Source organism: Arvicola amphibius, chromosome 10 (genome assembly GCF_903992535.2).
Source record: "Arvicola amphibius chromosome 10, mArvAmp1.2, whole genome shotgun sequence".
Lineage (NCBI taxonomy): Eukaryota > Metazoa > Chordata > Mammalia > Rodentia > Cricetidae > Arvicola > Arvicola amphibius.
The window spans coordinates 73,039,157-73,066,136 of record NC_052056.1 but is presented as its reverse complement, the minus strand read 5'-3'; the positions used below and the strand labels follow the sequence as shown (position 1 = coordinate 73,066,136).

At 44.9% G+C, this 26,980-nt stretch overlaps 1 protein-coding gene across 5 annotated transcripts in view; it reads right to left on the bottom strand.

Moving 5' to 3' along the window:
• Window positions 1–26,980, bottom strand: part of Abcc5 (ATP binding cassette subfamily C member 5) — a 92,231-nt gene that overhangs the window by 17,235 nt on the left and 48,016 nt on the right. For all 5 annotated transcript variants that reach the window (XM_038344813.2, XM_038344815.2, XM_038344814.2 and 2 more), the window contains 12 exons: window positions 25,378–25,581; window positions 24,382–24,525; window positions 20,924–21,026; window positions 18,361–18,545; window positions 17,796–17,942; window positions 17,413–17,542; window positions 15,866–16,019; window positions 15,480–15,608; window positions 12,810–12,996; window positions 11,442–11,531; window positions 7,973–8,162; window positions 1,028–1,187 (listed from right to left, as the gene is read on the bottom strand). In XM_038344813.2, coding sequence (XP_038200741.1) covers window positions 1,028–1,187; window positions 7,973–8,162; window positions 11,442–11,531; window positions 12,810–12,996; window positions 15,480–15,608; window positions 15,866–16,019; window positions 17,413–17,542; window positions 17,796–17,942; window positions 18,361–18,545; window positions 20,924–21,026; window positions 24,382–24,525; window positions 25,378–25,581 — 1,823 coding nt within the window. The remainder of the gene's footprint in view (window positions 1–1,027; window positions 1,188–7,972; window positions 8,163–11,441; window positions 11,532–12,809; window positions 12,997–15,479; window positions 15,609–15,865; window positions 16,020–17,412; window positions 17,543–17,795; window positions 17,943–18,360; window positions 18,546–20,923; window positions 21,027–24,381; window positions 24,526–25,377; window positions 25,582–26,980) is intronic.

Sequence of the window (26,980 nt, the reverse complement as noted above, 5' to 3'; positions counted from 1 at the left end):
GATGGAAAAAAATTTTAAATATATCAAACTATGTGCTTGCCAAAGGGAGACTCAGAAACAGAAGCTCTGCTCATTGGCAGAGTAGGAGCTTTGCAGAATCCTGGGTTTGAAGTAGAATGAAGTGGAAAAGACCAACTCTTAGACATGGGTTCATTTATTCACTTGAAGCACTGGTTGTACTGTCCATTGCCAAGCACGACTTCAGTTGCTACCTGGAGAAACAGCTGAAAGAATATGCTACTGCCCTTAGCAACCTGACCCCAAAAGCTTACTTTTGTCAACTGTCATATACAGCTTTGAAAGCCAGCAGTCCCTCCACTACCTGCCATGCTTGCTTCTGTTCGTTAGCCTGCTGAGCCCACCTTGAGGTTACAGAGGATGAAATGAGCATGCAAACTGGACCTCGGACCCAAGCCTTCGGGAGATGTCCTGGCTTTGGTCCACCAGTGACATGGCTCTACCACTCTGACGGGTGTCAAGAGTGCTTAATATAAACATTCCCTCAATGGGCTTAGCTTCCCAGCACAGGAAGAAGGAAAGAAAAAGAAAAAGAAAGCTAGTTGAAATGAAAGAAATGATGGGTGATTAGTGGTAACAATGCAGGAAGGAGCTCTCGGCCCGCAGGAGAGGTGGCGTGACAGAACGGGACACAGAGAATGACGGTGGCCGCTACCATTAGTGCTCTTATTACTGGCTAGGCTCGGAACTTACAGTGTGCTTAGGAATTTACTCAATCTACAACAGGCATTCAGAATATCTCCATTTTAGGGGTGAGAAAACAGACTCAAGAGTGGTAACTTGTGGAAAGTTCATGGGACAGAAATCTAAGCCACAACCTCTCTGCACTCTGGACCCCTGTGGCAGAGCCATGGTGGCACTTAATTACGCAGCCTGGAGAGCAGAAGCTGACTCATCACCGCAACAGAAATCATAGACTCATGAGAAACACTGGACCCAAGGGTATGGGATTTCCATTCCAGGTGACGGCTCTACAATCATCCAGTTCTCTAAGCGGCCAGGCTCTCACCTGACAGTGCCACTGAACAGGACAGGCTCCTGAGGGATAATGGACAGTTTGCTTCGGAGGTCAGCCAGGCCGATGTCACTGATTCTCACTCCATCAATCTTGATGCAGCCTCCGGATAACTCCACCAGACGGAAGAGGGCCATCCCCAGAGAGGACTTCCCTAATAAGTCAAACAAGCAGGACAGCAGCTCTGTGAGTGACTTCTGAAAGACAAAACTAGCTTATTGTGGTAGCTAATGTCAAAAACATCTGGAGCCAATGAAAACCTAAGCAGCTGGGCACTTACACGAGGGGTTTCCTTGACTGGATCCTTTGAGGCAAGACCCACCCTAAATCTGGATCACACTTTTTGAAGGCAGCCCACATCAAAGGACATGGAAGAAGGAAGTGTTTGCTTCTCGTAATTCTCTCTTGATGGCAAGTTCATCACTCTACTGCTAAGACATTCCTTTGCCTGTGTTAGAGCCTACTTCTCAGGGAATTCCATATAGACTGATGGCCATCTAAGACATTCAGCCTTGTGGACGGAAGAACTACCAGATTCTTGGCCTTCCTGTCATTGCAGCCACTGTTGGACTAGCCAGACTATAGCTAATGCCACTCTTAATACTCTGCATATCTACAGATATCCATCCCACCAACTCTGTTCCATTAGAAAACCCTGACTGTACAGATTGTGATACAAGGAGTGGTTCCAGAGAAATAGAATTCTAAGAATGGATTTTTTTCTAATAATTTTTATCATTTTCATTTCATGTACATTTGTGTATTGCCTACATATATGCCTGTGTGAAGGTGTTGGATGTCCTAAAACTGGAGTACAAACAGTTGTGAGCTGCCATGTGGGTGCTGGGTACGGAACCTGGATCCTCTGGAAGAGCAGCCAGTGCTCCTAACCACCGAGCTATCTCTCCAGTCCTCAGGATGGATGTTTTAAGTATCTGGAATAGGCTATGCAATTTGCCAATACCTACAGTTACTGAAGGCTCTTCTATAGGAATGGAGTGCAAAAAATCCATGGTGTGAAGCCAGGCAGTGGTGGAACACGCCTTTAATCCCAGCACTCGGAAGGCAGAAAGAGGCAGATCTCTGTGAGTTCAAGACCAGCCTGGTCTACAGAGCAAGTTCAAGGACAGGCTCCAAAGCTACAGAGAAACCTTGTCTCAAAAAATAAAAAACAAACAAACTCCATGATGTGAACTATTTAAGTAATTTACTGGATTTACACAACGCCACTACCCCACTCTACACACAGACTTCCCATGTCCTCCTCCAGGATCTAGCCTGACCACCTCAGCCATGTCTTTTCTGAAACCCTCAGATCTATTCTGGGTCCCACAAGCAGTGCAGCAGCCTAGTCCGGGGTCAAGATCCTCCTTACCTATTCCCCAAACCACAGGACTCTCCCACATCATATTCAACCACACAAACCTACCCACCCCACACTCCTGGCTGAACAGGAAGTACGTACTGTGTCAACACCAATCTCCTCTGCCTGCCTGATTTCATTCCACCCAAGTCATTCCCAACTTCCAGACCAACCCACTTCACCTCCTCTTCTCCCCAGTCTGCCTCATCTGCAAAATACTCAGAACTAGCAAAATAACAAAGGAAGTCCATATGCCCAGATCTCATCATAGGAACACCAACAATATGAAAGATGAAGTCAGTGTCTCCTCTCCAAAATTCACCAGTCTTGTAGAAATGCTTGCCGGTGAGAATTCTCCAAGTGAACTACAGGACACAGACTTAAGAGGGCAATCCTAACCTCATAAAAAATGAAAACAAGGGGAAAGAGCTCAATAAACACCTGAGTGAATCCCAAGAAAACACAGACACAAGGCTGATGGAAACTAGGGGAGCAATCTAAAACTGGAGAATGGAATTCAATTAGGAGACAGAAACACTGAAGAGGACACAAGCCGAAATGAGGACAGAATTGAAAGACCCAAAAGCCCAAAGAGAAAATGCAAAGGAAACCATTACAAGTAGAACGAATCAAGCAGAAGACAGAACATCAGTTCTTGAAGATCAAACAGAGGACCTAGACCAAATAACGGATCTGTTCCCCTGCAGAAACAATCCATCTATCTGCAGCCTGTCAGAAACACATCCTGCCTTAGAGTAAACGGATGAACAAAAGTATTCCAATCAAATGGGACCAGGAAGCAAGGAGGCATTACTACCTTTCTTTTTGTTTGTGTTTGGAGACAGGGTTTCTGTGTGGAGTCCTGGCTGTCCTAGAACTCACTCTGTAGACCAGGCTGCCCTCAAACTCAGAGATTCACCTGTCTGTTGTATGATATTCGTATCATATTCTAGCAATAAAGTTTGCTTTGAGTCAGAGGGCGGAACTAGCCACTAGCTGACCAAAATTAACCATAGAGGTCTTAAAGGACTGAGGATAGGCGCCAGGAAATAGTAGGCAGGGTGAGAGAAGCTCTCAGCCCCTTGGATTGAGGAACTGAAGAGAGAGGAGGTCACTGGTGGCTTCTTCATGGCTTTTCTGATCATTCAGGTTCTTACCCTGATATCTGACTCCTGATTAGATAAACACTTCACCTGCCTCTGCCTCCCCAAGTGCTGAGATTAAAGGCGTGCACCACCATCGCCTGGCTGACATTGCTAACTTAATATTTGACAAAATAGACTTCAAACTAAAACTAACCAGAAGAGGACAAAGAGACACTTCATTCTAATCAAGGGAAAAATTAATCAAGATGACATCAATATCCTATACATGCACCAAACACTTTGGCACCCAATTTCATTTAAAAAAATCTACTATTCGATTTAAAGACACAGATAAACACTGTCCATTAATAGTAGGTGCTTTCAATACTTAAAAGGTCAAAGAAATCACAGAAGAAATAAACTTCCTGGAACTAAATGAAAATCAAAATACAACAAAACAAAACTTCTGGGATACACTGAATAGTCCTACAAAAGAAATTTATAGCTCTAAGTGCCTATATTAAAAAAAAAAATCAACCTTCCTCTGAGGCTCGCTAACTGTTGTCCCTTCTACATCGCCCCTTTCTAACCACAAAAGAGAGGGGTCTCAGCCTCCAAACCCTTAACAACAGTTTGAATGACCTCTGAACATGGACTAATGGGCCATCCAACTCATCCCTCTTCTTGCTACTCTGGACATTTTCCTGGGACTGTGATGGTCAAATTTGGTTGTCAACTTGACTACATCTGGAATCACCTAAAACCCAAAAATGGAGGACACACTTGTGATGAATTTTTGCTTAAAGTAGGAAGATTTACTTCTAATCTGGATCTCTGAGGTAGGAAGACACACTTTTAATCCAGATCTTGAGGTGGGAAGACATACCTTTAAACCAGATCTAATCTAGGTCAGGCCTTCTGTTGGAAGCCTATATACTCTACAGTATATAATGACATGGAAGAAGGAAGCTCTCTTTTGCCTGCTTGTCCTTGCCTTGCTAGCAAGTCCATTCCTTCACTGGTATTAGAGTCTACTTCTGCAGGCTCCAGCATATACTGCAGACCAATTGAGATATCCAGCTTTGTGGACTGAACAACTACTGGATTTTTGGACTTCCTGTGCACAGCCAGCCATTGTTGGATTAGCTGGACAGAAGCCTGCAAGTTGTTCTAATAAACCCCCTTTCGATATAGATTCTGTATTATAGAGAGATTCATTCTATAAGTTCTATTACTCTCTCGAACCTTGGCTAACTCAGAACTCACAACTAAAGCAGCTGGGCTAAGGGTGTTTTTGTGCATCAGTTAATTTTCTGTCTCACTAGATCATTTCAAATCTGCTTACCATCCTTCAGGGCCAACTTGATGCTTTTGGCTGCTGCACTACTCCAAAATCAAAGAGGACTGTCTCTGACTACTGCTAAGGATGGGATCTTTGCCCTCATCCAGAAACAATGCTGTTTCTGTACCAACAAATCCAAACTGCTTCCAGATGATGGGTTCTAAAAACTTAGGCACCAGACAAAAATTCAGTACACGCCTCCGCCCATGTATGGGCTTTTGGTTCCCTCTCACTCTGGCTCCTCCCCTTTATCGCTTCTTTCTTCCTTATTATTGTCATATAAGACATTTTGCTGTTGTTTAAACTTTTTAATGACGTTCCTCTTGGATCAAATCATTGCCATTACTAGTTCCACATTAGGACACTGGCTACCTGGCTAGGTCTCCTACAGGGTCTCCTAACTCTTATCTCATTTTACTCTCTTGTCTCACCACCCCCACCCCCAACTGACTGTTCGCAAAGGTTTCTCTGGAGGGCATGAGGGCAACTACATAATCCAGCACAGCCAACAAGTAGAACCGAATCCTGCAATGTGAAGTCAACCCGACCTAGCCCTCCACAGACCCTGAAGACAGACCCCAACCACCCAACTTTGTCCCCACTCAACAGGGAACAGCATCCGTCCCCCTTTCTTTCTGATGCCCTCTGGGTCTGGAATAAAGGGCTAATAACCCAGAAACCTAGGTGAGCCAAGAGACTCCACAAAGAAGCCTGTGGATGATAACATCTACAGGCAGTTGAGGACAGAGGAAGTTTCTGATGAGATCATCAAATATTTCCATTGGTATTTATACCACTGAGCTGCAGATAGAATCTTCCATCCCCAAACTTCCCGTTTCTGCCTATGGAGCACCAAGCCCTCCATGCCTGGGCACACGCTCTCCACTACCCTTCACTGCTCTGATCAAATGGCAATCTGCTTCTGTAGAGGCCGTCTCCTTTTACCCACAAGTATTCTAGCTGGTTTTGTGTGTCAACTGGACACAAGCTGGAGTCGTCAGAGGAAGAGGCCTCAGTTGAGAAAATGCCTCCATGAGATCCAGCTGTAAGGCATTTTCTCAATATGTAATTCGGGAAGGCCAAGCCCATGGTGGGTGGTCCCATCCCTGGGCAGGGGGTCCTGGGTTCTATAAGAAAGCAAGATGAGCTGGGCATTGGTGGCGCACGACTTTAATCCCAGTACTTGGGAGGCAAAGGTAGTTGAATCTGAATTCGAGGCCAGCCTTGTCTACAATGCGAGCTTCAGGACAGCCAGAGCTGTAACACAGAGAAACCATATCTTGAAAAAGAAAGAAAGAAAGAAAGAAAGAAAGAAAGAAAGAAAGAAAGAAAGAAAGAAAGAAAGAAAGAAAGAAAGAAAGAGGAAAAAGAAAAAAGGAAAGAAAAAGCAAGATAAACAAACCAGGAAAAGCAAGCCAGTGAGCAGCTCCCCCTAGCCCGCCATGGCCTCTGCATTAGTTCATGTGTCCAAGATCCTGTCCTGTTTGAGTTCCTGTCCCGACTTCCCTCACTGGTGAACAGCAACGTGGAAGTGTAAGCTGAATAAACCCTTTCCTCCCCAACATGCTTTATGGCCATGATGTTCCATTAAAGCAACAGAAACCCTAACCAGGACATTCCCATCACCTCAATCAGCCCCATCTAACCACCTGCGCCGCTGAAGAGTTTCACCGTTCTTCTCTCTTTGTAGCGGACCTTAGGGCTCGAGATGGGCTACTGAACTGGATGAATTAATATCCATGGGTTTAACTGTGCCCGAGTAAGCAAGGCCAGAGAGAAGCACTGACTGCCACAGACAAGGTGAGTGTAGTTATCATAATAGGCAGCATAGGCAAAGCCATGTCCATAATGGCCTGACCTGCAATGAACAGCACGCAAGCCAAGTGATTTTTATGGTGGTATGATTTGTATAGACCTTTGGTGTTTCAAAATATGAACTAGATAAGACGTCTACTGCATTTGTTTGATCTGTGGAAGCAGAAAAAGTCTTGAACAAATGAAAAGCTACACTGGATCATAGCAATAAGGAACCTCAGCCTGTGAACAAACTATTATTTTTCCTTGAATTCAAAAATCCTCCCTCCTCAGCCTCCCTAGTGGCTGGAAACCTGCAGTTTGGCCTGGCAATGACTTAAGTTTTTACTAGAAACCTCATGCAGCAATCTTCAGTTATCTACCTGAGATGACTGGGGCAGCTGGCCAAGGTAGCAAGACGGGTCTCCTAGAAGTGAATGACGGTTACAACACAGGACCTGCTTACTTTGCCGTGGCCTAAGCACGGGGAGGAAATGTGCCCGTAACACAGTAACACATTTCTAAGAATAAGAGTGATGTAAAATGCTTGACAAGAAAGCCATTTTGTTTTCTTTCTGTTGAGACAAGGTCTACACCCAAGCCGCTTTGAATTGGTAGTGATTCTCCTGCCTCAGGTTTCTTAGAGCTGAGATTACAGGTATGTGCAACCAGGCTCGGCTCCAAGTCAAGAAAACAATTTCTGCCTTCAAGGGAACACAGCCCCTTATCTACAGTCACATGCTTCTGCAAACAGGGGGCTACAGTGACATCTTACAAAAGCCTGAGAATTCATCACACATTTTGACTGCAGTACTTACTATTCAGGAAAAAATCAGTAATGGTTCAATTCTTTACAAACTTGAGATAGTTAAATATAAATTATGGTACACCCATTAAATAGAATGGGGGGGCACTGTGTTACATAATAATCAAGACACTGATGGTTCTAAAAAAAAAACCTTAAAAAGGCCACAAAACCAGTGTACAAAACAAACATACTCTTTTAGAAACGTGTGTTAATAGGAAGTCACTAATGAGAGCCCCACCAACATGCCACCAGTGCTGATATGCGGTAACCGATTCTGGTGCCACCAGTGCTGATCTGCGGTAACCTTTCTTCTACTTTGCTTTGCCATGTGCTCCAGGTATTCTGTTCTGAGAATATAATGAGAAAGCACTGTGTGCCCAAGAGCAAGGCCAAAAGCAAACTCAGAAAGGCCCAAGACAATAAGGACTTGAGTATCAGGGATTTGGTTTGTGAAGATGAAAGCAATCTTTGACACATTGCTATGTGCCAACCAAAAGTTAAATGTGGATGACTACGAACACTTCTCCAAGACCAGTACAGTCCTTACCTGACCCTGTGCGCCCCACGATGCCAATCTTCTCCTTGGGCTTGATGGTGAAGGACACTTTCTTAAGGACCAGCGGAAGATTTTCCCGGTATCGCATTTCTGCATTCTCAAAGGTTACTTCTCCCTCCTGGGGCCAGTCCGGGGGAGGAGCCTTGTTCTTGATTCTCGCAGGTGCTTCCAAAGACAGAGTCTGAGGAAAGAGTGGGTGCTTCAGATTCTTGTGGGGCAGCAAAGTTTACCAGAGAGTAAAAAGAGGGCAAGCATAGCAGTCAAGGCAGTTGCCACCATGTATGAAAGAATATGTTGACAGTAAATGTTCACACCCTAACAACCAAGACGGAGACATGGCACGTAGCTACTAAGCCATGGTCTGCAAGTGCCAGCTTGCACAACACTGCCACAGACTGAGGGAAGACCTAAGGTGGACGTGAGGCCTTTCCACTCCCCAACACATTTTCATTGAAATTCATTGAAAATATTCCACTGAAACAGAACCACCACTGGCCTGGATTAAAACTGGAGTGAGGTAATTAACATTAATTGAACATATAAATATAATGCAGGAACACAGACTGCAGTTCCAGCTTGCCACCCACAGCGGTGTGACCTAAACATGCCAACCACAACAGTATGACCTGCGCAAGCCATTTCACCTCTCTCTGTTTTAGTTTCTCATCCTCAAGCGGCACAGAACGGATCTGGCCCTGGCAACCCATTCCTGCTTCCTGTGTAATTCTGTCAGAGCAGTCAACCCTCTTGTTTTAAAAATTCTCTGGCCAGGGAAACCCTGTCTCGAAAAACAAAAAAACAAACAAAAAAAAATTTAAAAATTCTCTGGCAAGCACTCTTTGGTTTCATATCGTTAAGGTGAAGAACACCAAATTAGTATTTGGGGTGTGTGTGCTTGTGTGCGTGTTTGTGTGTGTTGGGGTGAGGAACGGAATGGTGACACAGCAAGCTGGAAAGACTGTGCTGCTGTGTGGGACAGGCATCTGGGTCATATTGCGGAGTGGCATCAGGAAGGCAATCTTCAAAAGAATCACTGGTTTGAGCAGTGTCTACTGTCCCACTACCGTCTATCTTGCTCTCTCCAGCAAAGGCCTCACCAAGAGCAGTATTTTACTCTATCCACACATGCTCTCCATAGACCACAACGTTGGGCAAAGCACCAGCTAAACATAAAGAACAGCTGTTACCAGGTACATCACATAGTTATCTGGACTTTTTATGAGAACAGTCATTTGTTATGTTTGAGAAATATCTGCTAAAGCTAGGCGGTGGTGGCATACACCTTTAATCCTAGCACCTGGAGGCAAAGGCAGGCAGATCCCTGAGTTCCAGGACAGCCAAGGCTACATAAAGAAAACCTCTGTCTCAATAAATACATACATAGCTGCTGAAAGAGAGGAGGGAGAGGGAGGAAGGGAGAGAGGAAAAGAAAGGAAAGGAAAAAGATGAAAGAGTGGCCAGCAAGATGGTTTGGCAAAGCTCGACAATCTCAGTCGGATCCCTGGAACCCACACAGTAGGAAAAGAGACCAATTCCCACAGGTTACCTATCCTCTGACCTCTGCATGTGCACTGTGGCATGTACACACACACACACACACATACACATACAAACACACAAAAAGATATAAATGAATGGATAGACAAATAAAGAAATAAATGTTTAAAAAATCTCCTAAGGAAGCCAGGTATGATGGTGTAAGCCCACATTGGGAGGCTAAGGCATGAGCATCATGGCTTCAGGCTGGCCTGAGCTATACAGGAAGACCCTATATCAAAAGAACGTAAGTAAACAATATCTTCTGATGACTAATGAAGCTCCCTACGACAATGAGGACACACATCACTGCCAGAACATGAAGTCTGCAAGCAGAAGAGCTCTTCAGAACTGCCTGCACGTCAGTTATCTAGACCGTAAACGCTTCCTCCACCAAGAGCAACAATGTAAATGCTGTGGTTCTCAGGGGTTTACAAAATTGGGAATCTTGATAAAGGAGCAAATCCTAAAAATCCTCACTAGCACCTACGATGCTTCTTTTTACATAAATCACACTCAGAGTTGCAGGAAAGACACCAGCAAGATACAAAACGCAAAACTGAGAGGAAGAAACAGCATTCTCGGTAACAGTCAAACATACTAGTTCCTAAATAGATGAGAATTCACTATGTAGCTTCACAACCACAGAGCCTGGCTCCGATCTCAGACCAAGGACATTCGTCTCCAGAGATGAGACCCATGCCAATCTCTGCCAACAGCTCAGCAAGGGACCCTGGTGGCCATCCTTGGCCAAGAACAACTAGGCCAGACTAAGAAGTAAAATGATGTATAGTGTGCACTTCAGAAACAGGGTCCTGAGGCCCCTTAGCTGAAACTGACCTGAGTGCCACCTCCCTGAGTCCCAATGGGCACATCTACAAAACACCCCCACCTGAGGGACACTGTGGAAGAGGGGGCAGGAACTGTAAGAGCCAGAGGATCAGGGACTCTGCTGTAAGACTGTGTCTCCCAGAAATATCAGAAGCCATACCCATAAAGTCTCACCAACATGACTCCTGAAACATGAGCTGAACCAGTGAACACGCCAAGCTGCACGGGGGAAGCCCAGAGCCTCCACCCCCAAAGAACTAGAGGCAATGGAGGGGAGCTGGGAGTGCGGCAGGTGGCCTTCCCCAGGGAAGAGCGACAGTCAGTCCTAAAATCAGACATGAAGTACATTATATGAACTCAACAGGCTATATTTGGGAATATGTATGGATATACAAACATGTATATGCATAAAACTAAAACTGGTGAAAAAAGATACCATGAACTTGAGGAAGAGTGGAAAGGGGGTGTGTGGGGAAGTAGAAGGAAAGAGAACAAAGAAACGCTGTAATTAAAATACAAGCTCAAAAATAAACAAGTGTAAAAGTGAATATAAAAGCGGTTTATTAATTACTTATTTATTTTGGTTTTTGGAGACAAGGTTTCTCTGTATAGTCCTGGCTGTCCTGGAACTCTCTCTGTAGACCAGGTTACCTGCCTCCAAACTCAGAGATCCACCTGCTTCTGCCTCCCAAATGCTGGGATTAAAGGCATGTGCACCACTGCCAAGCACTATCATTATTATTACTGCTATTATTATTATTATTATTATTATTATTATTATTATTATTATTGGTGTATGGTTTTAAACAGTATAAGGAAAATGTTACCTTAGCTTAACTGAAAGACAGACTTCTGAATATGTCACTGTTAACTCTAGAAATCAGCCAGGAAACATGAGTTTTCAACTAAACAGAATTTATCAGTCTATTTGGGAACTTTTATGGTATTCTCTTTTCTATTCCAAACATACTGTTGAGACTACTAATCCTTTTAAGTAGAGGTGAGGCAGGGGAAGAACGTAAGGCTCCTCTTCACCCACCATCCATGACGGAAGGAAAAAAAAGAACCCCAGAAGGGGCCTCCTCACCCTTACCTTTATGTAGTGGTTGATCCTCTCCACTGAAGTGAATCGGGCTTCTGTCTCGGATGCCAGTCTAACTGTAAACTGGAACAGTCCTGTTAACTGAAAATGGAAAACAAAAACCAAGAGAAAGTGTATTGGTACAGGTCAGGCAACAAGAGAGAACTTCCTACACCTGCAGCGCCATGACACACAGAATAGCCAGAGCTCACACGTGCAGCGTGAGGTTTCGGGCCCAGGCCTTTTCCTGCTCTTACTACCACACTCACTACCCTCATCAAATACAGTGCTTAGTGCATACACTCTTGAAGCCAAAGGCCTTCCAGCCGTCTATTTTCTTTCCAGTAATACAGGTCTGAAAGCAGTATAACTTCTGAACCACCTATTTGACCTCACCCTGTTTGTGGCATCCAGGACAAATGGAAATTTCAACCTGTGAGCAACAACTGAAAACACTTCCAGGAGAGGGACATGAGACAACACTATAAGGAAAGAGTGCACAACCCCGTGCCCCTCAGACTGCTTACTACACGCACATGGGTGACACCAGGGCATCCATGAAGACATAAAAAAGAAGCCAGAACCACACAAGAGTACAGTAGTGTAATAAAAACCCGTGTACCAAACTCCATCTTAGTAAACAACCGCCAGGATTGCTCACGTGCACTCTGTCACTCCTCGGTTCCATCCCCAGACCATGTGGAAGCAAAGTCCAACTCCAATACCACTTTTAAAATTTAAAAGAAATTACTTGTGTGCACTGATGTCAAAATATCTTTAAATAGTCAGTGGTCAAATTGTCAAATTTATCTTGAGCTATCTGAGGACCTTTAGACATCACTAGGGGTAAGAAGGTTTGTGCCTATAATACTGGGAGCAGCAAAAGTCTAAACAGAAAGTAGATGTAAACAGCAAAAGGGGGATGGCATTACACTCAGAAAACCAGAAGATGCCAGAGATGAGATGGTTGTGAACACATCTGTAATTACAGAATCACTTTTAAATGTTTCTTTATGAAGATAACATGTATCTCCCCCTCCCTTTTTTGACTGTCCTGGAACTCGCTATGTAGACAAGGCTGGCCTCAAATCATAGCGATCAGCTGTTTCTGCCTACCAACTTCTGGGGTTGAAGGCATATAGTTCTGCCAGGCAATATGGCACACACCTTTTAACTCAGCACTCAAGAAACTGAGGCAGGTGGATCTCTGAGTTTGAGGCCAGAGCAGTCTGCAGAGTGAGTTCCAGGACAACCAGGACTACACAGAGAAACCCTATCTCAAAATAAACAAACACATGTATTTCATTAATATACATAGATTATTTTAATTCTCGATTTTACCCTCTTCCCCAGTCAGACGCCTCCAGCCCAGTCACTGACCTGCACGGCATAGGAGATGGCAAGGCCGGCATAGGCTGGAGGAATCTGCCCGTGCATGAGGACAATCATCAGCCCGGTGGTGGTGATCAGGGCAATGCTGATGAGGTCCAGCCGCACTGCCAGCCACCTCATTGCGCAAGTGAACAAGAAAAAAGGAGCTTGGTTGTCATCCAGTAGCTCCTGATACCTGTGGTGGAGAAAGAGAACAACAAAGCGGCAAATAAGATACCACATAATCTGACTCACCACCTTCAGTGGTGGCTTGACACTTCAGAGTGCAGGGCAAGTAAAAAGAATGACCTGCAAGTTTCAGAAACACAGGCTGAGCTCACAGAAGAGGACATGGGTGTTCTAATGCTAGTTACCCTTTGAGAAACAATGAGACTCACACTGAGGACGTTAGGGAGGGCAGGTGTGGGGTGCTGCCTGTAATCCCAGCATTTAGAGAGTGATAGCATGTGGATCTCTGTGAGTTTGAGGTCAACCTAGTCTAAATAGGGAGTTCCAGACCAGAGAACATAATGAGACCAGGACTTAAAAAGTAAAAAACTAGGGGCTAGAGAGATGGCTCAGTGGACTGCTCTTGCAGAGGAACTGGGCTTGGTTCTCAATACCCACAAGGCAGCTCACAACCATATGTAGCTACACATAGTTCCAGAGGACCTGATGCCCTCTTCTGGCCTCCAAGGATTCCTGTACACACACCGGGTACATAAACTCATTCAAACACACACACACACATACACACACACGCACGCACACACACACACACACACATACACGCACATACACACACATACATGCACACACACACGTACACGTGAACACATACACACACACATACACACACATGTACACGCACACACACACAAAGAACATTAAAAGCATCAGCATACATGAAGGAAAACATCTACTTCATGAGAGGCATGGACAGAGACCAAATCCAAAGGCCTGTGCTGAACTTTAGAGAAATGTTTTAGGTCAGGGGTCATTTCCTCAAAACGAAAGGTTTCAAAAGCAATCAGCAGAGTAGTCCACGGACAGGAAAAAGAAACTCTCAGAGCGACTGTAGGATCGATGCTGAGTCTGCAAACATGCAACTAACAGAAAATTGTTTCCCAAGGCTACAGAGCCAAGAAGCAGTGAGCTGAAGCCAGGCAGGAGAGAGACAGGCAGCATCCACCAAAGAGGGCACATGGACCCGCAATCACAAGGAGGCTCAGCACCATGGGTAAGCAGAGCTCTAGAGAGGAAGTTCTGCTAGGCACATGTGTTTGGCTTTTTAAAAAAAAAATCATTTTTCTCCTTACAGTAAAATACAAAATCTTCAGAAAAAAAAAATGCAACAAGAAGAATGAACAGAAAATGTAGAATTCCAGACATTAACATTGTACCACTCCTCCCATGAAAATACTCGTAGAGTTCATTATCTTAAATTAGGAAGGCTTTTTCTAAGCCATTCAGAGTAATTTTTCCTAATCTATTTTCCTCTACTATTTTCATGAAAAATGACTTAATTTTTAATAGGCAATATACACACAAGTACACGTGCGTGTGCACACACACATACACACACACAAGAGAGAGGTTTTTTTTTCACATGTCTGTGTGCAGAGTCTGGGCATGTGTGTGCATGTGTGCACATGTATGATGTGGGATTCCCCTCTGTATGCTGTGAATATCATTGGTTAATAAAAGAACTGCTTTGGGTCTATAGCAGAGCTATAGGGGAACAGAGCTAGACGGGGGGGGGGGGGGGGGGGGGTTGGGAGGAGACTAAACTGAATGCTGGGAGAAAGAAGGGCGGAGTCAAAGAAGCCATGTAGCCCCGCAGGAGACAGACGCCAGAATTTTAGCCAGTAAGCCACAGCCACATGACGATACACAGATTAATAGAAATGGGTTAAATTAGTATGTATGAGTTAGCCAATAAGAAGCTAGAGCTAATGGGCCAAGCAGTGATTTAATCAATATAGTTTCTGTGTGATTATTTTGGGGCTAAGCGACAAGGAACTAACTAGTGGCCTCCTCCAATACATGTATGTGCCTGTGGAGGCTTGAGGACTCTTTCACCTTATTTACTGAGGCAGGGTCCCTCAATCAAACCTAGAGCGTGCTGACATGGCTGGTCAACCTCACAAGGTCACGCTGGGATCTTCTGTCTTAGCCTTTTAAGGCTCAGATTACAGGTGGCCCATCTGTCAGTTACATGGGTCCAAGGGATCTCAACCCAGTCCTCACGCTTATATAGCAACTGCTAGACAAGCTATACATCCCCCTCAAGTTTTAAGAGTCATGACAAAAATGTCAGTCTTTTTCTTACCAACCTCTGGGTACCCAGTTCCTCTTTCCAAAGATAGCTACTGTTACTTACATAACCATTCAGAGATATCTAATTGTACACACACACACACACACACACACACACCCTAAAAGGCCAGCATGTCATATATCCACATTGGTCCTGGTCTGTGTTTCTGTTGTCTCATTTTCTCAGAAAAGGTCTTACCAAGTGACTGAGTTTTAATCAGAGACAGTTGGGCTGCACCAATAATGCCTTTTGGGATGAGTTTTCTGATCCCAAGCTCTGGCCTTGAATGGCTTCTCATGGCAACTAACAGTTGAGATACCAGCTCCCCTTCAAAGCCTTTGGCTCCCACCAACACTAACCTGTGTAGAAACTCCTGCCCTTTGTTATAGGCATGGATAGTGGCGAGGCCCTGTATGCTGGACGTGATGTGTGAGAGGAAAGGAGACTGTGTGATGTTGTCCAGGCGCTTCAGCTCACGAATCAGGACCCTGCAAAAGAACGGGTTCTGTGCCATAGCAGGAAACAAGCAACCACGGCCTCCTCTCTAGCCCTGCATACATCCTGTTTACCTGGAGACCATGTACAGAACTGGCCCTACATACATCATGTTCACCTGGAGACCATGTGCAGAGCTGGCCCTGCATACGTCCTGTTCACCTGGAGACCATGTGCAGAACTAGCCCTGCATACGTCCTGTTCACCTGGAGACCATGTGCAGAACTGGCCCTGCATATGTCCTGTTTACCTGGAGACCATGTGCAGAACTGAGAAGAGGATGAGCAGAGGCCCCACTGACACAAGGAACCACGGGAAGACTCCTGCGATCATCCCGACACAGAAGAACACCAGGATCACGTTCTGGATGAACATCTCGGCCTGGAACGGCAGGCGCACATCCACTGCAGAGACCACGAGAGAACAAGTTTCAGACTCTTTGGGTCCATTAGCAAGGAAAATGGAACTAAATTGTTTAAAAAATAATAATAAGGCCCCATGAAATTTTCAAGGTCTGTGATAAAAACTTTTAACAGTTTTATCAAAGAAAAATGATCCCAGTTGCTGCCATTTCCTTGTTTGAGCGTTCTTCTCCTCCATCCTCCTGTTCTGGTTCACCTTTTCCTGCTCCCACTAAACTCTCCCTCTACAAAGTAGTCTATGTGTGTGTAAAATACTTGGAAAGTAAACATGCAAAAAGGAAAACAACGATCGTCTATATTCTTACCAACACAAGAAAAGTTTAAACATATATAAGCATCAAAAAAGTGTACAGAACCTTCAACAGCAATGTCTTCAAGTCTTTTGGGCTACTCTCCCTACATCCCTTTCTTCGGGCAGAGGTATTTTCACGAAGACACAGCTATGCCACAAGCACTGCTGTTTTTCCTTCTTTTTGAGAAAGGGTCATAGTATAAAGCTCAAGATGGCCTCAAACTCAAAATCCTTTTGCCAGAGACTCCAGTGTAAGGACTGAACAGTCCTAGCACTTTTGTCTGTCTGCTTGTATGTGTGTGTGCACGCGCGCACCTGTGCATTTGTATGTGCATGCATGTAATGTGTGTGCACAGGTGTGCATGTCTCAGTGTGACTGCATATGTGCAGAAGTAGAAACATGTCATACACCAGTTCTGGTACTGGGTCTGTTCCTGGTTCCTCTGACTTCTCGCCATAGCCTTACACTGGGCCTACTAAGCCCTGAAACAAGGTCCTCCTATGGAGCTGGCCACCATGCAGTAGATAAAAACACTAACTCTGAGGTGAAAAGATCTGAGCCCAATTCCCAACTTGGTCACCAAACAGCTGTTTAATCTTGGGCAAACAACTTGGCAAACGGTTGTCTTGGGTACTTGATGGGTACCAGCAGATGCCTTACAGCTGTATGTGGATTAAGACAAGGTCCATAAAACACGCACTGCTGTTTGCTGCACCGTCATCCTCAGTGAAGGTCAGGAGGCAATACTACATTCTGGATGATGGAAAACTTTGAGGTCTGGTGCAGCATAGGCCATGCTGCATGCAGAAAGCTCATCAGAAGCTGCAGCTGCATTCTAGGATTGAAAACTACCCTTCTGGGATTTGACCCTCTGACTTTATGTTCAGGTCAGATAGACAGAATGAGAACTCAAAACACCCCTGATGCAATGCCAGAACTCTGCTTTCACTCGTAGGAGCAGCAAAGCTGCACGTTCTCTTTTTATCTGGGGGGAGGGTAGGCATGGGTGACACCCAGGAAGGCAGGAGGCGGTGAGCACTGTTGGACTCCAGAGCAGGAAAGAAAGGAACAGTCAGAGATACCTTCATCCATGTCTTTGGAAAACCTGTTGAGAATCCTTCCTGTTGGGGTAGTGTCAAAAAACTTCATGGGACTCCTAAGGATCCTTCGGAAAAGCTCGTCATGGAGCCGAGAGGAAGCTCTCAGTGTGCCCTGGGGAGCAGAGACAAATGGTCATGGCCCAGAGACCTGGGTACTCAAGGAAGGCCCAATTCCACCTAATGCAGGTGACCACTCTGCAGGACACCCATTCCCAACACTGGGGTCAGTACAAATGGTCAGAAGACATAGGTGACTAACAGGGTCCGAGTGATTTCATCAGGGCCACCAAACTGCATACAAATGCCACACCAAGCTGTTCACATGATTTGGGGAGGGATATGCCATGGCCCACCCACTGGTATACCTTGACAAAGACAACTCCTCGGATGGCTTTCAAGATCAGCATGACTGCCATGGAGAGGGCGTAGATGCTGGCATAGTACTGCATGTACGGATTGTCCTTCATGCTGTCACTCACAGAGCTTCTGTTCCCTTGAAATACTGTGGTGTTCTGTTTGGAGGTAAGGTACCATGGGTAAGACTCCTGAGACACCTAGGTCATTTTCAGCTCAAGGACAGAAACACAGGGAATGACCCAGGACCTGGTCATGGCAAACACAAAGAACCTACCTATCGTACATAGCAGTCCTACTTACTGACTAGTTCGACAGCCCCTGGGGCAGCCAGGGACTTTTTTCTATTCTGTGAGACTACATTAAGCATCCTTTCCCCCATCTGTGCACATCCCGGCTCACTGCTTTCTCTCCTTCAAACTGTCTTTTAACTGACACACAAAACAAAGTCAGATTACTGATGCTTCTAATGTTTCTCTTTAGTGGAAACTATGGGATAGTCCTAAGAACAGTCAGGGGCTGGGGAAACAAGGCCACATTTTCAGACACAGAAGTCTCAGTAGCGAGTAATCTCACCCCACTTCCTTGCTTGATCCAGTAGCTCAACCACCAAGTGCTGAAGGCAGTGCTGCCCACATTCAGCATGAAAAGAACCATGATGACCAGGAAAGCCAAAGGGCCCCCTGCTGCCTGGATGTAGACACCATAGACTGACCAAGGTACTGAGCCTTGCCCTTTCTCTTCCACCTGCACAAGCTGCCCTGGGAAAGAGGGAAAAAGCATGACTTTAGAAGGCAGGAAAACTCTGTAGGAAGCTGTGGATTTGGTAAGGCGCTAAACCCCGCCCAAACAATCCACCCATCAGAGTTTAGTTATGGAAACCAACTTTGGTGGGCACCAGGAAGACCTGACGGGACTGGACATAAGTTAACTAGTCAAGCTACAGCCAAATAATGAGGTAACTGGGTAAGTTACAGCCAGCAACTTCTCTCTATAATCGCCTGAGCACATTGGCAGGGGTTTTCAGAACCTAGGGTTTGGAACTGTTCAATTGGTGAATCCTAGTTTTCCCCAACTGGACTCTATTCCTTCCACTCCTTTGGGGCATTTCCCCTTTAATATGGCTGTTGCCTCCAATTAATGTATACAACAGAATAACAGAACCTATAGCCTCAAAGATCAGAATTACCTCCTCTCTGGCTGGCTGTAAGGAGCACACACCTTTAATCCTAGCACTTGGGAGGCAGAGGCAGAGGCAGGCAGATATCTGAGTCTGGGGCCAGCCTGGGGTACAGCGTGAGTTTCAGGACAGACGAGGCTACACAGTTCCTTGCATGTCAGAACCACACTGAGGACAGTTGTAGTTTGGAGGACGGGCTGATGAAACATAGAAACACGTACTAAATGTAATTTTAAAAAGCCCATTTCATTCCCCGGGCTGAAGGCACCAGGATTAGGCTGTTTTCCGAAACTTTCACTGATGGCTAACATTATGTTTCAAATTTAAATTACTGTGCTCAAGAAGTCTGTAAGACAAAATTACCTCTAACCTAAAAGCCTCACTGGGCTAAGGTGGGATGCTTCCTGGAATGCTAAGGCATGTTAAGGGCCATCCTGGCTTGTACATTTTTGTTTTTGTTTTTGTTTTTGTTTTCTTTTTCGAGACAGGGTTTCTCTGCAGCTTTAGAGCCTGTCCTGGAACTAGCTCTTGTAGACCAGGCTGGTCTTGAACTCACAGAGATCCGCCTGCCTCTGCCTCCCGAGTGCTGGGATTAAAGGCGTGAGCCACCACCCCACCCTGCTGGTTTGTACAATTTTAATGGAACTGTTGTTTACGAGAAAATGGTAACGATGTTAACCATTGCTTCCGCCTCTGTAAACAAAGCTGCTTGATCAAAATAACCAGGACTCTCACAAGACTTATTTTTTGCTAAGGGCTTGTGACTGCACTTAAACATAACGTAACCTTCTGACTGCAGGATGCATGCCTGATGCATGCCTGCACATAAATGGAATGCAACCGCATGCTTCTTTGCCTTTATAAACCCCTGACTCTCTGGGACTTGATGCTACATCCTGGGAATCCTGCATCCCAGGTGCAGCCCTGGCCGCCTAGTATCTAAATAAAAAGCCTCTTTGTTAAGATTATTCTTGGTCAGACTGGTGATCTTTGAATGACCCCAGACTTCTGGATTCCAGGAAGGATAAAACCTTACAAGATAGTTCTCCACCCAGGAGGGTAGTTATCTATACAAGCAGGGCTGCAACATGGAATGGAAGTGACCATCTGTAAACACCAGACAGATACCCTCAAGACCCAGGACAAGGATGGGCAAGAACCACTGATGAGGACTGCATGCCGCTTGTCCCAGCTCTCCCTCTGTTTAATCTGAGGTGAACATGGCTTCACTCAGTATCTCTCCCCAAGGAAATCATGCTGAATAACATCCTTTCTTAATCTCATCATTATTTGGTATACTTGGAACTTGGCTGAGCCGTTAACTGGTGTTACCAGAACCCAGGCTTTTGTCCTAAAAATTCTAGTTATTAGGTAAGAAGGGTCAATGACCTCAATAAAGAGATCACTGAACAATGGCATTTCGTCCTGATTTCAAAGGTGACACACGCTTCAAATTCACAAACATGACAATGCCTCCATTATAGCAAATAGCTTCTGAGACTCCCAAGAAGTCCGAATAGGAAAACTGACACCTATAACTTCTCTGGCTGCTCTCTGCAAACAGCACCAGGACCAGGTAACAAGCCTGCCAGTCCAGCACCAGGACCAGGTGACAAGCCTGCCAGTCCAGCACCAGGACCAGGTGACAAGCCTGCCAGTCCAGCACCAGGACCAGGTGACAAGCCTGCCAGTCCAGCACAGACTCTGACACGAGGCACACTGGACACCCAGCTTTGAATGGGATTTCATTCAGGTACAGAGACAACTGGAAGGAAGCAAAGAAGAAAGGCAGGCACCAGGGTCAGCTATAATCACCTAAGCTGATTCTACCCTTTGCTGCAGAAAGGTCAAAGGATCAAAGGTTATCGGGTTTCCCTTGTTTGGGCACACCCCAGGGCACACCCACCTCCACACAGCATTGTTCCCGATAAATGACAAAACTCTCACAAACATCCTTACCTTCCTCCGACTTCACTGCCTTCTCCTTCTTCACGGACCCTGGTTTGGGGCCCTTGTCTTGTGATTTCTTCTGTGAACCACTAGCTTCCTTTTTTGAATTAATCTAATAACATTGAAAAAAACAACTCAGTCATAAGATGTTAATTCAGATGAATGTCTACAAGATACATTCTAGAGAACCATTCATTGACTAGAAATATAAATAAAAGATACGCCAAGTTCTTATTTATTTTTGATGCCAGGTTTCTGTGTCTAGTTCACATTAACCCTGATCTATTCAGCCTCGTGAGTGGTGGGATCACAAGCCAGATGCCATGTCTGGCACACCTACATTCTTAAGAAAATCACCTACAATAATCTACATTAATTTCTTGTACTAACTCAATCCCTTCAATCTTTTGGGATCCAGGTTCCTACCCTGTCAGTCCACTGACATTTATTCTCTAAGCCATTCAAGACCTAACCTCCAAAACAAGATTATTAAGTCAATAATAATTAATATACAGTCACTATATAATTATTAATAATATAATTGTATTAATAATATTAATTTTCTATAATTGATATATTAATATAAATCATTATTAATACTATTCTTCAACTTCTCCCAGTGATTAAGTAGCACTGGAGTCACTTCCTCTTTCTGACCTGCCACATACTCACTCAAATCCAGAGATGCCACCATTTCCCTCAGCTACCACAGAATAACCCCAAACTCTCCTGCTTGCTTTTGCAGGATCTCTGCATTCTGGCCGGGGGCTGTCAGTTCCCCCCTCATTTCACTACCTATAGCTCCTACTCTCCAGCTACACCTGACTACACACCATTCCTTAACCGTAGTTCAAATTCCCACTGCTGTATCTTTGTCCAAGTTAGGTCCCCACCTCATTCCAATCTCAGACATGGATGCCCCTATTCAGATGGGTCAAACATTACGCCCTCTAAAGGCAACTTACGTTCCTCTGCAATAACGCTCACACTCCCCAGTACTCTAAGCACACTGCAGTACCTGGTCAGAATTAACTGTAAGCATGAAAGCACTGGTCTGCCCTGTGATAACTAACTCATGCCTTCCAAGGCAAGGAGGAGTTCTCACACAGGGTTAGCCACTTCTCAGTGCCTACTGCCAGAACTACCCAGGACAGGGCACAAAGGTAATAAAAAAGAATTCAACAAACTGAATGTGAGGCAAAACAAACAAACAACAAAAAACCCTATTCAATGCTCTCCACGTTCCTTCTACATCTTTAGAAATTTTCCTCCATACAGGTCACTAAATTCAATTTTACATGATATTATCATATCCCCAGCAGGCTTACCAACTAGACTTTCCAAACACATAATGGTCTGTACACTGTCACTTGCATTTTATATAAACACTGATTGGCCAGTAGCCAGGCAGGAATCATAGGCGGGGTGACCAGGCAGGAAGTAGAGGCAGGAGAATGAGAATTCTGGGAAGAGGGAAGTTTCAGTCTGCAATCATCACCCAGACACAGAGGAAACAAGATGTGACTACCTCGCAGAAAAAAGTACCAAGCCACATGGCTAACACAGACAAGAATTATGGGCTAATATAAGTTATAGGAGTTAATAAGAAGCCTGAGCTAACAGGCCAATCAGTTTATAATTAATGTAGACCTCTGTGTGTTTCTTTGGGACTAAACAGCTGTGGGATCAGGCGGGACAGAAACTTCTGTCAACAAGCACCAGCGTTCATTTAAAATACCAGTGATGGTACAGAACGTTGTCCCACAGCACTACAGTGAAAATTTAAAAATAGGAAATGTAGATAGAGCTGTATCTAGGACAGAAGATAGAATTCTAAACATATTTACTGCACTGCATGAGTAAAGGCACTGCTTAAGAAATATTTCCATCTGTGGATCACTTACTTGGGGACGCATATACATATTAATGGATGCAGCAACCTTAAGTAGTTAATATGATGTGTGTGTCAGGGTGCACGTGTCATGGTGCACATGTGGAGGTCAGAGAACAACTTCCTGGGTTCTGGGAGTTGAACTCAGGTGGCCAGGCTTACACAGCCAGTGCCATTATCCACTGTACCATCCTGCTGGCCTCTTAAACGACATTCGGAAAGCGTACTTCCCAGCTAAACATTCTAGCTGTTCAATGTCTAGCTTTTGTTCCTTGGACAATTTCCTATTTTAGTTTCTCTCCTTCTGATTTTCCCCTCCAATTCTACAGTGATATGGAAATAATTTGGTGGGTGAGTCTAAAGCTTCCCAGAAATCATGCGGATCATAAAACTTACACCTGAATCAAAGTGTCTCTATGGATGTCCCTAGCAATCCCAGGAAAGCTGGAAGTCTATCAAACGACCTAACAAATCAGGTATGGATGGTTAGCTGCACTGCCTATAAAATCACAAAAGTGGAACACTGAGGGAAGACACGAGAGAGGGTCCTAGGCAATGCCCTGTTACTTCATGTCAGTCTCAGAATGACCTGGCAAGCAACATGGCAGCCTAAATAAACCCCAGTGCAGTCACCCTCAGGACCCCAGGAGACAGGGACACTGTCAGGAGGGAAGCATGGCCTCTGAGACTGCTCCACACATGCCGTGTTTGTCCTAGCTTGGAGCCTGAGAGAAGGCATGGAAAGCTGGTTTCTGGGTGCTGCACAGGAGGAGGGCAGGTGCAGATACAAAGGAACCTGGGATCAAGCCATCCACATCAGCAAGCTGCTCAACCCAGCTGAGCCTCAACTTACTCTCTAAGGGAGAGAGAACCATATTTGATGTGGGATTCACCTGTGCAAGCTATAAATGTGCTTTATTACCACTGGTTAATAAAGAAGCTGCTTTGGCCGATAGCAGGGCAGAATATAGCTAGGTGGGAAAACTAAACTGAATGCAAGGAGAAAGAAGGCAGACTCAGGCAGACACCATGTAGTCGCCCAAGAAGGAAGATGTGAGGTAACAAACCATGAGCCTCATGGTAAGATATAAAATAATAAAAATGGGTTAATTTAAGATATAAGAGCTAGCTAGGAATACGCCTGAGCCACTGGCCAAACAGTGTAGTAATTAATATAGGTTTCTGTGGTATTTGGGTATAGGTGACTGGGAAACAAAAATGCAGTCTCCTTTTTACACATAATTGGCCATATATCTCTAATAAAATGCAAATCAAGGTCCAAGACATCATGGGTCATTTCCAAATGTACACAGCATTTAATTCCCTTCCTGACACCTCACCTGTACATGCAGAGAGAGCCTCACACTGCTTTAATCGTGGTGTAAGGAGCCAAGTTGAGACCACTTATTAGCACACAGTCTTTCTAAATCTCATCCTCATCCTGCTCTCCCACAGGAGAACGAGCAGGTGAGCAGAGCACAGAGGTCTGGTCACGGGACGCCACGGGCTCTTTCCGCTTCGCTGTCATCATGTAGCCCTGAGTAGAAATGAGACACACAAACCCAAAAAACCTTACCTCAACCGGGGGTGTCTCCCCCAGCAGCAGGTTATTAAAGATAGCAGCGTAATCTCCGTTCAAGTTCATCAGCTCCTCGTGGGTACCTCTTTCTGTAATACAGCCTTCTCTCATGAAGATCACTTCATCACAATCCACAAGGTACTGGAGACAATGGCAAGGACAACACAGAATTGCTGATATTTATGCAAATACACTCAAATATCCTATCTTAATCTGGTATGTCTCAATCAGAGATGACTTGGCTGTCCCTTGGCAACACGAGGATATTTTAGATTGTCAAAATAAGGGGAGAGATACCACTGGCATAGAGTGGATCAAGACCTGACTACACAGAGCAGACCACCCCCCAACTCCCACCACACAAAAAGTCAACAGTCTCAAGACTGACAACCTCTGCTTTAGTTCACTGCACCCTGTGACACAGGCCAGATAGTATTTCCTATGTATTCTGAGGGTGAAGCTGCACAACTTCCCATTAAATTTCAAATTCAAACTGACTGTGGACGGTGGCACGGGCCAGCCTGGTCTACAAAGCGAAAGCCAGGTCAGGGATAGACAGTGAACTGTATCGTATAAAATAACTAATTTAAATCCTTTCACTACATGCAGAAGTACACAGATTTTCTAAAGCAACAAGGGTCACTGGGCCCCCAAATTTAAACTGACAACTCAGACAACAACAGTCTGATGGAGGGGAAATGCAAGTTGCTTGGTGTCTTCCCTACAGATGCGACCACAATGCTTTCTACCAGACTAACCCGTTCCCAACCACACTCTATGTCTAGCTGCTCTTCTCAGCCCTTTTACTTGCTGATCTACATGCAGAACCAGTATGTTCCAAGGACTCCTGATTCAGACAGCCAACTCAAGTACTGGTATATTGGTCACGGGCTTTTTGCAAGGAAATGAAAACACTAGGAATCTCTCGTTGTCTCAGAGCTAGCTGGCCCAAGCCCTCCTCTTTATACCAGCCTAGAAGAGAATGCACCATACCTGTAACTGGTGTGTAACAAACAGAACTGTCTTCGACTTGAGGTGCTTCCGGATAGCACTGTTGAAGATGTGGTTGCCTACGTGGGCATCTAAGGCACTAAGGGGGTCATCCAGGATGTAGATGCTTCTGTCACTATACAAGGCCCGAGCAAGGCTGATTCTCTGGCGCTGTCCACCACTCAGGTTGGCTCCTCGCTCTCCAATCTATGAATCCAAAAGCAAAGGGAAGCCTCTCAAATCCAGAATGGTCATCTTTCCTCTCCCCTACCCAAATTAACTCTTGAACACTCTGCCTATATAAAGTGCCAGTGTGATCTTCCTAGGGACTGGAGGGATCTCGTCCCACAACCACCTAAGTACCAATCAGACCTACACGTGGCTTTGGCACTGCCCAGATCACTCTCTTCCACACAAAGTTTTCTAAAACAAAAAATGGACCATTCTTCATCCCTGCCTAAAACCCTTCAAGACCCCTGAAAGAATCTAAACAGTTACATACAACCTCCCATTCCCTGAGATTTAGGACAACATGGACACTAAGAACCCACATGACATCATCCCTTTTTCTGCACTATGCCTGCTTGACTGTGGTACCACCTCTTCTGGGAAACTCCTCCAACAACTTCTGACTCATACCCATAGACGGGGGCTCTCTTTACTTTGTGCCAACTTATCTGGTTCTCTTACCCCCTTACCTATAAGCTTCTTCTGCATACAAACTACAGTCCTATTCCTTTACAGTCCCAATACCAGGCAATTGCTGAACATATCATTGGCACACACACACCTGACAAATGCTGCTATGTGAACAAATTAGTAATTCAATCATCAAATAATACTTGGGTTTTCTGTTGGTTTTTGTTTTTTACATGTTATTCTTAGCAGAAAGAAAGAGAGAGTGGGAAAGGAGAGAAGGAGGGAGGGAGGAACGGAGGGACGGAGGGGGGGGGGAGGGATGGGGAAGAGAGGGAAAACAAAACATGCTATCAATCAGATATTCTCAAACTTGGTATGTAGTTTATTAAAATAGGTTGCTCAGGACTGTAACCTACCAATGTGCATTTCTAACAAGTTTCCAAGTGATGCTGATGACCTGATCTGGAGACCAAGATCTGAGAGCTTAGAAGCTAATTAAACTATTAACAAATCCCTCTGGTTTGAGGGTTTAACTGAAGTCAGCTCAACAAAAGAGCCAGACACAAGAGCCTGCTCAGGACAGAGGACAGAGATTTATTCTAAGGCTCTCCTTACCTAGTAGAAGGCAGATGAAATGAGAAAGAAGCTCAATATGTAATTGCTTTACTTGTAGTTTAAAAAATATTTACTCAATTCTTTCCACCACCCCCACCTCTCAATGGGGTCTCATAATATAGCCTTGGAACTTGCTATGTAGACCAGGCTGGCTTCTACCTGCCTCTGCTTCCCAACTTCTGAGATTAAAGGCATGTACCACTATGGCCTGCTAAAAAATATTTAAACAGAGTAAAACAAAACTGTTTGGAATCCAAATGTGATATGCTTAACATCTGCATGGCATGTATTTATGTATAGTCACTAGTATTTAGGCTGACCAACAAAAAGTCTTACTGGCATAACGGCTGAT